Source organism: Rana temporaria, chromosome 4 (assembly GCF_905171775.1).
Source record: "Rana temporaria chromosome 4, aRanTem1.1, whole genome shotgun sequence".
Classification (NCBI taxonomy): domain Eukaryota; kingdom Metazoa; phylum Chordata; class Amphibia; order Anura; family Ranidae; genus Rana; species Rana temporaria.
Genome location: NC_053492.1, coordinates 155628871 through 155642339, shown reverse-complemented (window position 1 = coordinate 155642339; position 13469 = coordinate 155628871). Strand labels below are relative to the sequence as shown.

General features: G+C 41.7%; 1 protein-coding gene across 5 annotated transcripts in view; it reads left to right on the top strand.

Annotated features, from left to right (window-relative positions):
* VEPH1 (ventricular zone expressed PH domain containing 1) overlaps positions 1-13469 on the top strand; it is a 500435-nt gene that overhangs the window by 403872 nt on the left and 83094 nt on the right. For all 5 annotated transcript variants that reach the window (XM_040349240.1, XM_040349244.1, XM_040349242.1 and 2 more), the window contains one exon: positions 8767-8901. In XM_040349240.1, the coding sequence (XP_040205174.1) occupies positions 8767-8901 (135 nt within the window). The remainder of the gene's footprint in view (positions 1-8766; positions 8902-13469) is intronic.

The following is a 13469-nucleotide window of genomic DNA, read 5'->3' as shown; positions in this document are numbered from 1 at the left end:
GGCTTCTGCTCACCCAACAAATTTGTTCATCTCAAGACATCCTGCTCTCTAGCTCCCTCGTCATCTCCTCCCATGCTTGTCTCCAGGACTTTTCCAGAGCCTTTCCCATCTTATGGAACTCTCAACCCCAATCTGGCTCATTATCTCCTACTCTATTAGCTTTTAGATAATACCTGAATACCCTCCTATTCAGAGAAGCCTATCCTACCCATACCCAACAACTGTATTTTCAGTTTCTCCATCATTTCATCCCCACAGGTATCACCTTCTGTTTTACTCGACCCTCCCTTCTAGATTGTAAGCTCTAATGAGTAGGGCCCTCTGATTCCTCCTGTATTGAATTGTATTGTAACTGTACTGTCTTCCCTCATGTTGTAAAGTGCTGCGCAAACTGTTGGCACTATATAAATCCTGTATAATAATAATAATAATAATAATAATTGGCTCCCGCTGCAATGCAAAGTCAGATTTCCAATCAGGGGAGAGAGGGGGCGGGGCCAGTTCAGAGCTACATGTCTGAATGGACAAATAAAGCTGTGACTCAGTTCGGGTGCCCCCATAGCAAGCTGCTTGCTGTGGGGGCACTGAACAGGAGGGAGTGGCCAGGAGCACAGAAGAGAGACCCGAGAAGAGGAGGATCCAGGCTGCTCTGGGCAAATCCACTGCAACAGAGAAGGCAAGTATAACATGTTTGTTATTTTTATAGGAAAAAAAATTAGACTTTACAATCACTGTAAGAAACTGTGCTACACAACAGTTATACAAAATGCTCTCAATAAAGGCATACTCGTGTAAGAACAATGTACATACCCATCTTTCGTGTTGCTTATCCTGCTAAATATTGCTCAGATCCTAAGAAATTATTCCCAAAATGTATAAGAAATCTGACACTTTCAAAGTGTTGATCTCCTAAATGCCTTAGGCTCTCGCTGGTCTCTTCTTTTGACCTCTGTGTCATTACAGGAGTCAATGGTGACAATTGTGTGCCCCCCTCCCTGAACCCCCCCATCTTCCCAGTGACAAACTGATAAACTCTATAAAGCTATTTATTTTCAATGCAGACAGTGTAACTTAAAGAAGAAGATTGGGGTTGTTAAAAAAACAAACACACATACTCAGTCTCCTCCATGCTGCAGCATTGATATGAAGCTGAAGCTGTCCACTACTTGCTCTAAGACTGAGACCGGAGTGAAGCAAGGTCCCGGCCTCTTTTGGTCTAATGAGAACCTACAGGGCGAGAGATAGCTGACATCCCTCTGTATATGGTGGGTTGTGAGGCATAGTGAGTGAAAAGTAGTTAAAGTCATTGAGCACCAGACAATTCTTGAATGCAAAAGAGATTTTATTTCTCTTAACAGAACTTTGGGGCCAGGACACCCTTGCGTAGTTACAATATTAATTGGCAGACTCTGACTCAACAGGAGGACAGCCATGCAGGAAAAGGCATCAAGCAAGATGCCACATCTGCATGTTAGAAATGCTGTCTCCTATAGCAACGGTTTTAACAGTTCTAACGCAAAGTGTAACAGTTCTTTCACTTCCACTAAAATCACTTCTTGTAGTTCTTCAGCCCACTAAGCTATCAGTCTCTCACTAGACTAGATGATTCATTGCCACGGAATCCCTTGAGCTCCTCCAGTCTTCACTGTAGTATCGTCCTCAAGTCTCACCCCTGCCTCTCTGCTGGGTCCCTACCTTTGCACTCAAGATACATCTCAAGCTTCACCCCACTGGCCTGCTCGGTCCCTGGCTTGACACACAAGGCTGCTCTGCAAGCGGCACCTCCACTGGCTGGGTCCCTGGCTTAATACCCGCTGAAGTTTCCCAATTCTTCACCATCCCCTGTTAATGAGAATACTGCTCCGGTACTTGCTTCAGCTACTCACTGTGGTCCCTGGTAATAAGGTGGTGGGTCCCTTAGTGGCGACAGCTTCCCTTCTACCTCCGACCATGACAGGTTCTCTGGTCGGCAGAACCATCACTTCTGGTTAGACTGCAAGCCGCCATCCCAACACTGCACTGCTCTGGATAGACCCTCAGACAGCCTAGCAGCTAGATGTACCCAGGATAGGCCCAAACTTTGGCATAGCAGCCTGGGCAATACAAAACACATCCACCCAGACAGCCGTACAAGTGGCACAGAACAATGATCACCTGACTCCACCCAAATATATAGGTTCTCCCAGCAGGCCAAGGGATTTAAGAAAACCCCTGCCCATTGGCTGAGATACCCCACATACCCATAATCTGACCTTGCATTGCCCCTCTCATATCTAATGCCACCAGGTACCCAGCCATCTAGTGGCAAAAGAGAGAAGTCAAGCAATTACAGACTTAGATTGAAATCAATTGATCCTCAGCAATTAGCCAAGGTAGCTATACCTGGCAGGTAAATTTAGGAGAAACACTGCCTAAACACCAGGGTGCTACATGAGCAATCCAATGACTGCTAACAACTCAGTTCTTGGTCAGCTCTAAGTGCTCTCTGCTCCTGCCCTCCAGAACTCACCAGGAAGGGGGCAGGGGTACCTGGCTCCAGCTCCTAAGTCGAGCAAGCTGCTGATCAGGCATCTGAGCAAATCTCAAAAATATGGTCTGGATCCTTCCAGAACCTGAAATGGCTCTTTGACATTAGCCGAAAGTGGGCTTTAGCCCACTGTTTCTGATTCTGGATCACAAGAGAGCACTAGTGAACTCCTGTGACCGCAAGAGAACTATGGCCAAAAAAGCTTGGGCCATAATTTGCCTTTAAAGCCTATATTTAGTTTTTTTTTTTTAAATCGGCACAGCGGACAGTACTTACATTCAATGAGAAGTGTCTCTTGTGCTGTTTGTCTAAGTTTAAATACTTCTGTCCTCTTGCGGCCCACATACCCAGCATCTTGCCTTCATCCACTACTCATAAAATGCTTTTCATTTTTAAGGACAGCTTCTATGAATATGATCAGTGCCCCGATTATCAGTGTAAACAGTGAGCTGACAGCCTTGTCAGTTATCGGCATTCCTTTCCTCACACAGACACAGCTTGTGAGGAAAGGACTGCCAATAACTGGCAAGACTGTTTACTTCTGATCAGCTGTGATTGGACCAGTGGCGGCAAACAAGCACTCCCTCTCCGGACGGCGTGGCATTGACACCCCCAGCAGCCTGTAGCGTGGCACTGACACCACCCCCCCATGAGGCTTGTGCCACGGCACTGACAGCACCCCCCTGCGGCCTGTGGCGCATCACTGACACCACCCCCCCTCCCGGAGGCCAGCGTTGCGGCGCTGACAACCCCCCCTGGGCGGCCGGCAGGTAGGCACCTGCCCGATGATAGACTGGAGGGCTTTAGTGTCCTCTCCTCCTCTCCTGGGGTCAGCGGCTCCAGTGTGCCCTCCTCCAGTGGCTTCCTCCGCCACTTGTCTCCTCTCTGTTCCTTCTAAGCGCTAGACATCCAATAGGATCACCTGACGCTTTGGCCAATCGAGAAACAGGTCTCACAACCTGCCTCCTGATTGGTGGGGAGTAACTTTAGTGTAAAAATAGCAAAAATGTATTCGCTATCATCACACAACTGGGTGGGTTTGGAGAGCAGTGCTTTGCGCCTTAATACCCACACCTTTTTTGAAGTCTTTTAGGACCTCTAGCTCTAATCAGGTGCTTAAAAAAACACTCTCCCCTATTGGAATCCATTGGAATCCATAGTCCGGCCCTAATATGTAAATCAGGGGGCTGGATGCATAGATAGGGGGGTGGCACCCATGCGCCCTCTATGGATGGCCCCCCACTGGATTGGACACAGCTGATCACATTTTAAAGGGCCACTCCAATTGCCCCTTTACCTTGATCTGGGAGCAGCTGTGTCCAAAGGACATATCGGTCACAGAGCATGCCATATGCGTGCTGCAGGAGGTGCATAGGGGCAGGGTTCTGGGGGGATGCCTATGGACATCCTTGCAGAACTATAGTACTGTTCTGTAGCTGCCTTTTGGCTATAGTGCAATACTAAAGTGGTTAACCCCTTCAGCACTGGAGGATTACCACTACAGTGCTATAGGGAGTAGGGGGCAGAACACAGAAGATTTCAACTAAGACAGCAGCCACCAGAAAAAAGGACACTTCTCATTGAATGTAAGCACTATCCCTTGTGCTGGTTTACAACCAAAATAAAAACAAAAACAAAAAACCTAGACTTTTTTAAAACGAGTGCCCATTTATAATAGTTTTTATCCAAGATTTATACATTCTTCTAATTGGATTCCATTGGAAAAATATGTGGACCCTAGGTGAAAGTTGCGTGACTCTTGTGTGAAAAAAATATAAAAAAAGACCCCCTGCGGTATCAGTTTTACTTTTGCTGCACAAGGCAAAAATGTCAGCTTGAAAATATGTTCTTTTCTTTATTAATATTTGTAACAGTTATAGGTATCAGTTTTCACTATTCATTTCCTGAGATCAGTTGACACACCTACACATGCGGTAGTATGTGTTAGAATGTCAGGGCATCACGATCAGTACATTATTAAATCCTTATCAAGGAAAGTGCCATGTACAAGTAGAGTATAAAACTGTCTTGGGATGGAGACCATCTTTCCTCAAAACATGTAAAGTCACATTATATCACCTAAGAACTCATTATTTCTATTTTAGCATAAATAGAAGTGAAGTCGTTGAGTTGGGCGATAAGATTTGGAATGTAGTAACATTTTATAAAAGTAACATATTGCTTGGAGATTTTGAAAACCTATACATGCACAGAAACACAAAGTCTGGAGGTTACTGAATTTCTACCCTGGGTGCCCCCCAGGACCTACTCTGTCTTGTGAGCCTTCAGATTTAATCACAATTACGAAATTACATTTTTATTTTTTTGGCAAAAATCAAGAATTGATAATAATAAAAAAGTTTTTTTCAAATGCTTAACTACTTCTATTCTGCTGATACTGATTTCTGTGGCTAAGTGTAGCACACAGTTGATATATGTCTCTTATTAGGGGGAATACTGCATTGCCAGCACTTCTGTAGATTTCATGAACAGTATTTGACAAGAGGTGAAAGACTCATCGTAGTGAACCTAAACCCCCATTTTTTTCCAGTGACACAGCAGGAATTCGAGCCAATCTTTTCAAAGACTTCTGGGAGCCAAAAACAGGAAAATTATAGGAAATCTCTCTTATAAATAAAATCTCTAACTTAAAAATACTTAAAGCGGGAGTTCACCCATTTATTAATTTTTTTTTTTTCTCCCCTTAGATTCCTGCTCGTTCGGTCTAGGGGAATCGGCTATTTGTATTAAAATATGAGCAGTACTTACCCGTTTTCGAGATGCATCTTCTCCGTCGCTTCCGGGTATGGGTCTTCGGGAGCGGGCGTTCCTTCTTGATTGACAGTCTTCCGAGAGGCTTCCGACGGTCGCATCCATCGCGTCACTCGTAGCCGAAAGAAGCCGAACGTCGGTGCGGCTCTATACTGCGCCTGCGCACCGACGTTCGGCCTCTTTCGGAAAATCGTGACGCGATGGATGCGACCGTCGGAAGCCTCTCGGAAGACTGTCAATCAAGAAGGAACGCCCATTCCCGCAGCCCATACCCGGAAGCGATGGAGAGGATGCATCTCGTAAACGGGTAAGTACTGCACATATTTTAAAACAAATAGCCGATTCCCCTAGAGAAAACGAGCAGGAATCTAAGGCTAAAAAGTGCCCTCTAAGGGTGAACCCCCGCTTTAAATTATGATTTTCTAAAAACTTGCACTGGTAAATAAATATACCTCATATTACCAATAGTATTGTGACACCTGCCTTTACACACAAATTAACTTTAATGGCATCCCAGTCTTAGTCCGTAGGGTTCAATAATGATTTGGCCCACCCTTTGCAGCTATAACAGCTTCAACTCTTCTGAGAAGGCTGTCCACAAGGTTTAGGATAGTTTGACCATTCTTCCAGAAGCACATTTGTGAGGTCAGGCACTGATGTGGACAAGAAGGCCTGGCTCCCAGTCTCCACCCTAATTGAGATCAGGACTTTGTGCAGGACAGTCAAGTTCCTCCACCCCAAACTTGCTCATCAATGTCTTTATGGACCTCGCTTTGTGCTACACTGGAGCACCGTCATGTTGGAACAGGAAGGGGCCATCCCCAAACTGTTCCCACAAAGTTGGAAGCATGAAATTGTCCAAAATGTCTTGGTATTCTGATGCCTTAAAAAGGAAGTAAACTTCCTCTTTAAACGTTTTTTCTTCCCTGCAAAGTAAATGCACAATGTGCTAGTATGTGACACTTACCTTCAAACGAAGTCTGCATCTTCCCCGCTGGAGGCTAGTCCATCTTCCTTCCAGGGCCGTGGACTCTTCTTTCAGAGCGCATGTGCCAATGACATCATGGGCACAGTATACAGTAAATATCTCCTAAACTGCACACGTTTAGGAGATATTTAGGTTACCTATAAGTAATAGACAAGGAGTGCAATCAGCGCAAAAATGTGTAAATGTGATCAAAAGTTTTTTGAAAAAACACTTCATTAGAAGGGAAAATAAGTGATAGAAGATAAATGAAAAAGTCAAGTATCAAACTATTTCCAAGTAATATAAAGTGAAAAAACTTTACAGTTGATATTCCACTGGAATGCTTGCTGTACACAAAAAGGACATTCACAAAATCCAAAATAATATAAAGAACAGAAACCAGTGCAGCGCAAACCAATAATATAATTTTAAAGTGAACAAATAAATAAATGGATGAACAGGTCCACAGTAGAAAAGTAGTCCACAGTAAAGAAAAGGATCCAACGATCAGATCTTTTAGGGATCTTCACCACTTTAAAAAGGAGACGGAGACACCCAAAACTGAAAATGTGTTCCTCCACCAGTGTAGATGGGTACTCTCACCTTAGCACAAGACCACTGTTTTACCAAATGGTCATAAAAGCATGAATGAAATAGGGAGCTGGTGATGCAATCGAATCCTCATGTAAACAGCCACAGCATATGGTCAGGAACATATAAGGAGAAAGACAACAATCTAAGAGCCTCCGCTGGATCAAAGCTTTGTAATTCAAAAAAATGTACAGGCTACTCACATTTTAGCCGATTCAAACGAGCATATAAACAACATTGGCAGTAGAAGAGTTCCTGGCACACAGCGCCGAGCGACGTGTATTGAGCTCACTGCCAATGTTGTTTATATGCTCGTTTTAATCGGCTAAAATGTGAGTAGCCTGTACATTTTTATTGAATTAAAAAGCTTTGATCCAGCGGAGGCTCTTCGATTGTTGTCTTTCTCCTTGTATGTTCCTGACCATATGCTGTGGCTGTTTACATGAGGATTCGATTGCATCACCAGCTCCCTGTTTCATTCATGCTTTTATGACCATTTGGTAAAACAGTGGTCTTGTGCTAAGGTGAGAGTACCCATCTACACTGGTGGAGGAACACATTTTCAGTTTTGGGTGTCTCCGTCTCCTTTTTCACGTGGTGAAGATCCCTAAAAGATCTGATCGTTGGATCCTTTTCTTTACTGTGGACTACTTTTCTACTGTGGACCTGTTCATTCATTTATTTATTCATTCACTTTAAAATTATATTATTGGTTTGCGCTGCACTGGTTTCTATTCTTTACCTATAAGTAAGCCTAATTCTATAGGTATGAAGTATACAGGAATGTTTACTTCCTCTTTAGGAGTTCCCTTCACTGGAACCAAGGGACCAATCCCAACCCCTGAAAATCACCCTCGCACCATAATCCCCCCTCCACAAAATGATTTGGACCAGTGCACAAAACAAGGTCCATAAAGACATGGATGAACGAGATTTTCAGGTGAGGAACTTGACTGGCCTGCTCAGAGTCCTGACCCCAACCTAATAGAGCACCTTTGGGATGAATTAGAGGGAAGACTGCGAGCCAGGCCTTGTTGTCCATATGAGTGCCTGACCTCATAAATGTGCTTCTGTAAGAATGGTAAAACATTCCCATAGACACACTCCTGTCCCTTGTGGACAGCCTTCACAGAAGAGTTGAAAGTGTTATAGCTGCAAGGGGTGGGCCAACTCAATATTAAACCCTACGGACTAAGACTGGGATGCCATTAAAGTTCATGTGCATGTAAAGGCAGGTGTCCCAATACTTTTGGTAATACAGTGTAGCTGGATAATTTGTGCGGATTCCCTAGCTCAGCTTCAGGTAAATTAATTAAGGTAAAAAACCTTGTACCTTTAGAACCACTTTAATAAATGCACTTAAATACAGTGATGTGTTTATTATAAAATCACAAAATGGATTTAATTGTGGATATAAATAGTCAAATTTGACTTTATTGTAGGTGCTTGTAATCTCCTGAATAGCAGCACTTGGAATGGGTGAATAGGGAGCAATGCCTAGGGACAAGAAGGTTATCTAGCTGAGTTAGTTAGCCAACTAGCTGTGCTGTACGGCTGTATGAATCATGGAGGCAGCGTGGAGAGATTTGCATTAGTTCATAGACAAATTACTTATTCTTTGAACACAGTGGTTTTCCAAGGCAGAAGACATGGGGCCTCTCTTCACATTTGTCATTGATGGAAAGGGGTCCTAGTGGGAACCCTCAAAACTGGGCATTGGATGAGGAGGTTTTACAGTTTTATGACTGAAAATTAAAAATATTATTTTTCCTTTTATACCAGATTTCCTGCTTTAGTATAATTTTGGAACTATAGGACATAAAGAAATATTAAGCACAATGCTAGTAAATGTTCAATGTTTCTCATAGCAAAACATTATTATCATGGTTCTTCATATATATCCCATCAGAGTTTGCTGCCTGAGCCACTGTCCACTCAGACTACTTCTATGCAAGTCCTGAAAACACTGTGGGAGAAAACACAAGTGAAAGGAGCACAACGTTTTGAAGAGTCCATCACCCAGTCAATGTTTCCACATAAAAAGGTAATTTTTGTTGAGTACCATTTCAGCACTGTAGGGGACATGAGCTAATGGCTGAAAAGGTACAACATTACAACACAATCGAACCGCATGCAATGTAACTGTAATGCAAGTAAACCAGCTATTGTATGTATAAAGTTTCAGGGATTTTTCATGTAGCTTTTCAGTTGTAATGGTAAAACATATAATTTAAGACAAAAAATTATGAAATATGTCCTCCAGATCCCTTGCCTTATCAATATATAAAAAAAATATTTGGGAAGGAAAACACACACACCAAGAGGGAGCTACCTGTATTTGAATGATACAATAAATAAATTATAAAGGACCTGACTGAGGTAAGGACAAAAAACAACTAATACCAAAACTACAAAAAACAGGATATACTATTGTCATATCCATTTCATATAGTGCATCTAAAAAAACATGGGGTATATAAAAAGGCCCAAATTGGAATTAAACCAGACCAAATATTACACATTTCCCTGATCCTCACTATTGTGCATTAAATTCTGAAAGATTAGCAAATCAAGTCCTAAATGTCTTCCTTAATAGGATCTCATATTTCAGGTGATCTTGCTTTATATAGGTAGGCAATGCTGGAAGACTCTAAGGGAAGGATTAGACGTTTCCATGTGCTTGGATATACCATAACATCAGTCCACCATGTATATAGATGAATACAATGTTGTATATTAAGCCTTTCCCAACAAGTAACCAGAGCTCTCTCACCAGGGATCTCTACAGGTCACCAAGCTATGCACTATGTGACACAAACTGTAGTTGCATGAGGAGGTAGACACCAGCTATAGTATACAAGCTAAATGCCCATGTTTATCTTGATAGTGAAGAGAAATACTTAGCCATCCGCATCAGGCATAATTGATCTGGTCCATTCTATGATGTACTTATGGTCCGATCCATTTGTGGTCTAGTCCAGGGGGTCTCCAAACTGCGGCCCTGGGGGCCCTAATGCAGCCATTTGCTTGCCTTTCGCCGGCCCTTGGAGCACTATTTCATCCACTGACAGTAACATTGGGGTGCTATTCTTCCCAAAGACACCATCAAAGGGGCACAGTTTCTTCCACTGCAAGCCAGTCCCCCTAAAGTCTTAAGGGTAGTAAACTGGCCTTTTGTTTAGAAAGTTTGTAGATCCCTGGTCTAGTCCATTAGGAGGAACCTGGAAATAAGGGGGATATAAGAAGGATACCTGACTGGTAAGGTACTATTTTATTACACATATCCTTAACATCACATTTACATGAAAATTACTTCCTACTGGCTAATCATTACAATAATTAGTCTTGCAGAGTAGAACAGGCTTCTCTCTTGTACATAAAAAGTTATGTTGACACAAGAAATAAAAAAAACGTGTGTGTGTATATATATATATATATATATATATATATATATACATACTGATACAAAGCAGATGTGGAGACATACGGTATACAGACTCAGGCCACGTACACACGGTCGGTCCAAACCGTCCGTGTGTATGCCCCATCGGACAAAAGTTAGAGAACTTGCTTTAAAATCGAACCGATGGACCGCTGACTGATAGGTCAAAACTGATGGTTAGTACACAAAAGCATCGGTTCAAAACAAGCGCATGCTCAGAATCAAGTCAACGCATGCTTGGAAGCATTGAACTTCATTTTTTTCAGCACGTTGTGTGTTTTACGCCACTGCGTTCTGACCTGATCGGTTTTTGGAACGATGGTGTGTACGCACATCAGGCCATCAGTCTGCTTCAGCGGTGAACCGATGAAAACGGTCCGTCAGACCATTCTCATCGGATGAATCGACCGTGTGTACGCGGCCTCAGTGTTTCAATACAGTGGGGCGAGACCAGTGCATGAACAAGTATACACTATTATTTAGCATTTCTTCAGATTCAAAGACACTTAGAAAGTGGATACCAGCAAGATAAATTCAAGGCAGCCGCTCAGCATGGGACCCAGAAGCTAGCCGAAATCACTTTAGTAGCGATGCCTGCTACAGTGATTTCCGGGACCCATGGGTATGGCACAAGCATACTTATAATGGTCCAAGATGGACCAATGTAACTATGTAAAAATTGCCATACAGTACCTGGAATTCAGCTTTAATGAGGTGATTATTGTGGCAGCTGGGTTTACAAATGAATTTCAGGTTGAAAATAAGAGCCTCCCATTATCAGGGCTGTAAGGTAAAGCTGGCCATACACTCTTAGGTTGTTTTTTTTTTCATTCAGCCTGCACAATGCAGAGGGATGAATTTACCACTGCATAATCACAGCCGGCACTGCCGACCATCAAAACATCCGAACAATGCCTACATCTGATTGAATGCTGGCACTGTTTAGCCAGCAGTTGATGTGTGTGGCCAGTTTAATTAGTAAAATTGTCTTATTTGGCTATAATGTATCTTTAAGCACTTGTAAATTGCACGTGTCAAGAGGAGCTTGAAACTAATCTGCAAGGAAGATGCTTTCTCTTTTTTGTAAACTTGGAACTGTTGGAGATTTAAGGGGAAATAATTTTATATTTTGAGGCTCTTTGTTATAACCACCAGAGCCTTTTGACTAATCTTTAATCAGATACATTAGTAATGGGTGACAATGAACAACTGTAGATGAGTGATACTCACTAAGCTGGAGTTTTTGGCTCAATTGTTGCTTTTCTCAGACTGTAGAAGAAGCAATTTCAATGTGTCCACATATGGACCATATGTGTGTATTTAGCACTCTTACAAGACATGCTTTGTAAGGTGAAAACCTACCACAACAATTTGGCGTGATTCAATTTTTTGCACTGGGAATTAATGAAATTACTCATGCCAAAACACCATGCATTCCAGTTACTATATATCACTGCCAGGAAAATAATAATTACCTTTGGGAAGCTTGATACATTTTATTGATTAAATTACAAGAACCTTTAACAATGTATTGAAAAAAAAGAAAAGGGGCAGTGACACCCCCAGCAAGGCCTTTTTTAAATATACTTTCAAGTGAATATGTTCTTATGCTCTGGATTACAGATATAGCTTAGAAAAGTACTATCTCTAGGCCCTACTAGGTTTAAATCTAGATGTCTATCCTCCTCAATTTAGAACTATAGTTGCCAACTTCCTTACAGCAGCGAGACTCACCATAACGAAACTATGGAAATCTACCCTAGCACCTAACTTATCTGATGTTGTCCAGGGACTCAATACTCAGGCTCACTATGAGCTAATGTTGGCACATAAGAAAGGAACCATAAGTAAATTCATTAAAAATTGGAATGAATGGATCACTCATCCTAGGGCCTCAAATTTCCTGAAGAATTTTAATAATTATTAATTGTGCTCCTGAACGACTACACTCTTAAATTAGACCGGATGTAAAAGTTAACTTCCTACTCACCTTCCCCTCCCCTCCTTCCCTTGCTATCCCTTTATGTTGATTTTATAATAGTAGATAATGAGCCATAATCCCTTGTTTACAGCATGATCCCGTTGGGGTAAACAGGGGTTGTTAGTTACTTGTTTAAGCATTTGACCATCATCCAACTGGACTAAGGCCCTATGTTGTTACTGTTTAGTAAAATGATCATTTGAGGCCTACCCAGGCACACTGTTGAACACAAAGTATGACTAAGAAACTGTTGTATCGTTATGACTTTTATTTGTGCTTTATTGTGTATCTTTGAAAAATACAATAAAAAACATGTGAAAGAGAAAAGTACTATCTCAGGGCTTAAAGCCCAGCTCCAGAAAACACTTTATATTTTATTCTGGATAGCCCAGGATCAGATTTGAGCTTCTGTTAAACTTTTCCTGCTGTCTGTGTGGCTAAAGAAAGAGATTCCTCATCAGGACAGAAATGAATGGCAAAGCTCTCCTATAGGGATACAAACAAAAACAAATCTATACTAGACTGAAGAAGGGTTCATTTGACAACGTTTTTATTGCTATCTGTGCCTTCCTGTCCCAATGACAAGAACATCCCCATTTTCTTGTATTGACATTACAGGGACAGAAATGAGGGAAGATTTCTGCAACTGGTGACAGACAACAATATAACTGTATATCCACTTTTGTAGTCAAATTTGAGAAAATCACATTATATGTTTGTTATGTGTTCCTATTCACACAGCATACCCCAAAAAAATGTACACAATTTCTTACCTTTTCAGAGGAAAGGTGTCATGGCTGACTGCAGACATTAGAAAAATAAGTGATATGGGGCGCTAAAAACCTAAATTGTGTACCTGTTAGTAAATTACCATATTACATGGAATAAAGTGACATGTGCAAAAAATCGTATGGCAAATGTGACCACAAACTTATTTAAACAATTTTAGCAGAACACACGATAAAAGTCCATATTAGCAATAATGGTGACTCAAATATTGATAGCAGAAATGAAAATAAATCATTTACCATGAATTTAAAACACCCTTAAAGGGGTTGTAAAGGTAAAAAAAAAAAAAAAAAATCTAAATTGCTTCCTTTACCTTAGTGCAGTCCTCCTTCACTTACCTCATCCTTCAATTTTGCCTTTAAATGTCCTTATTTCTTCTGAGAAATCCTCACTTCCTGTT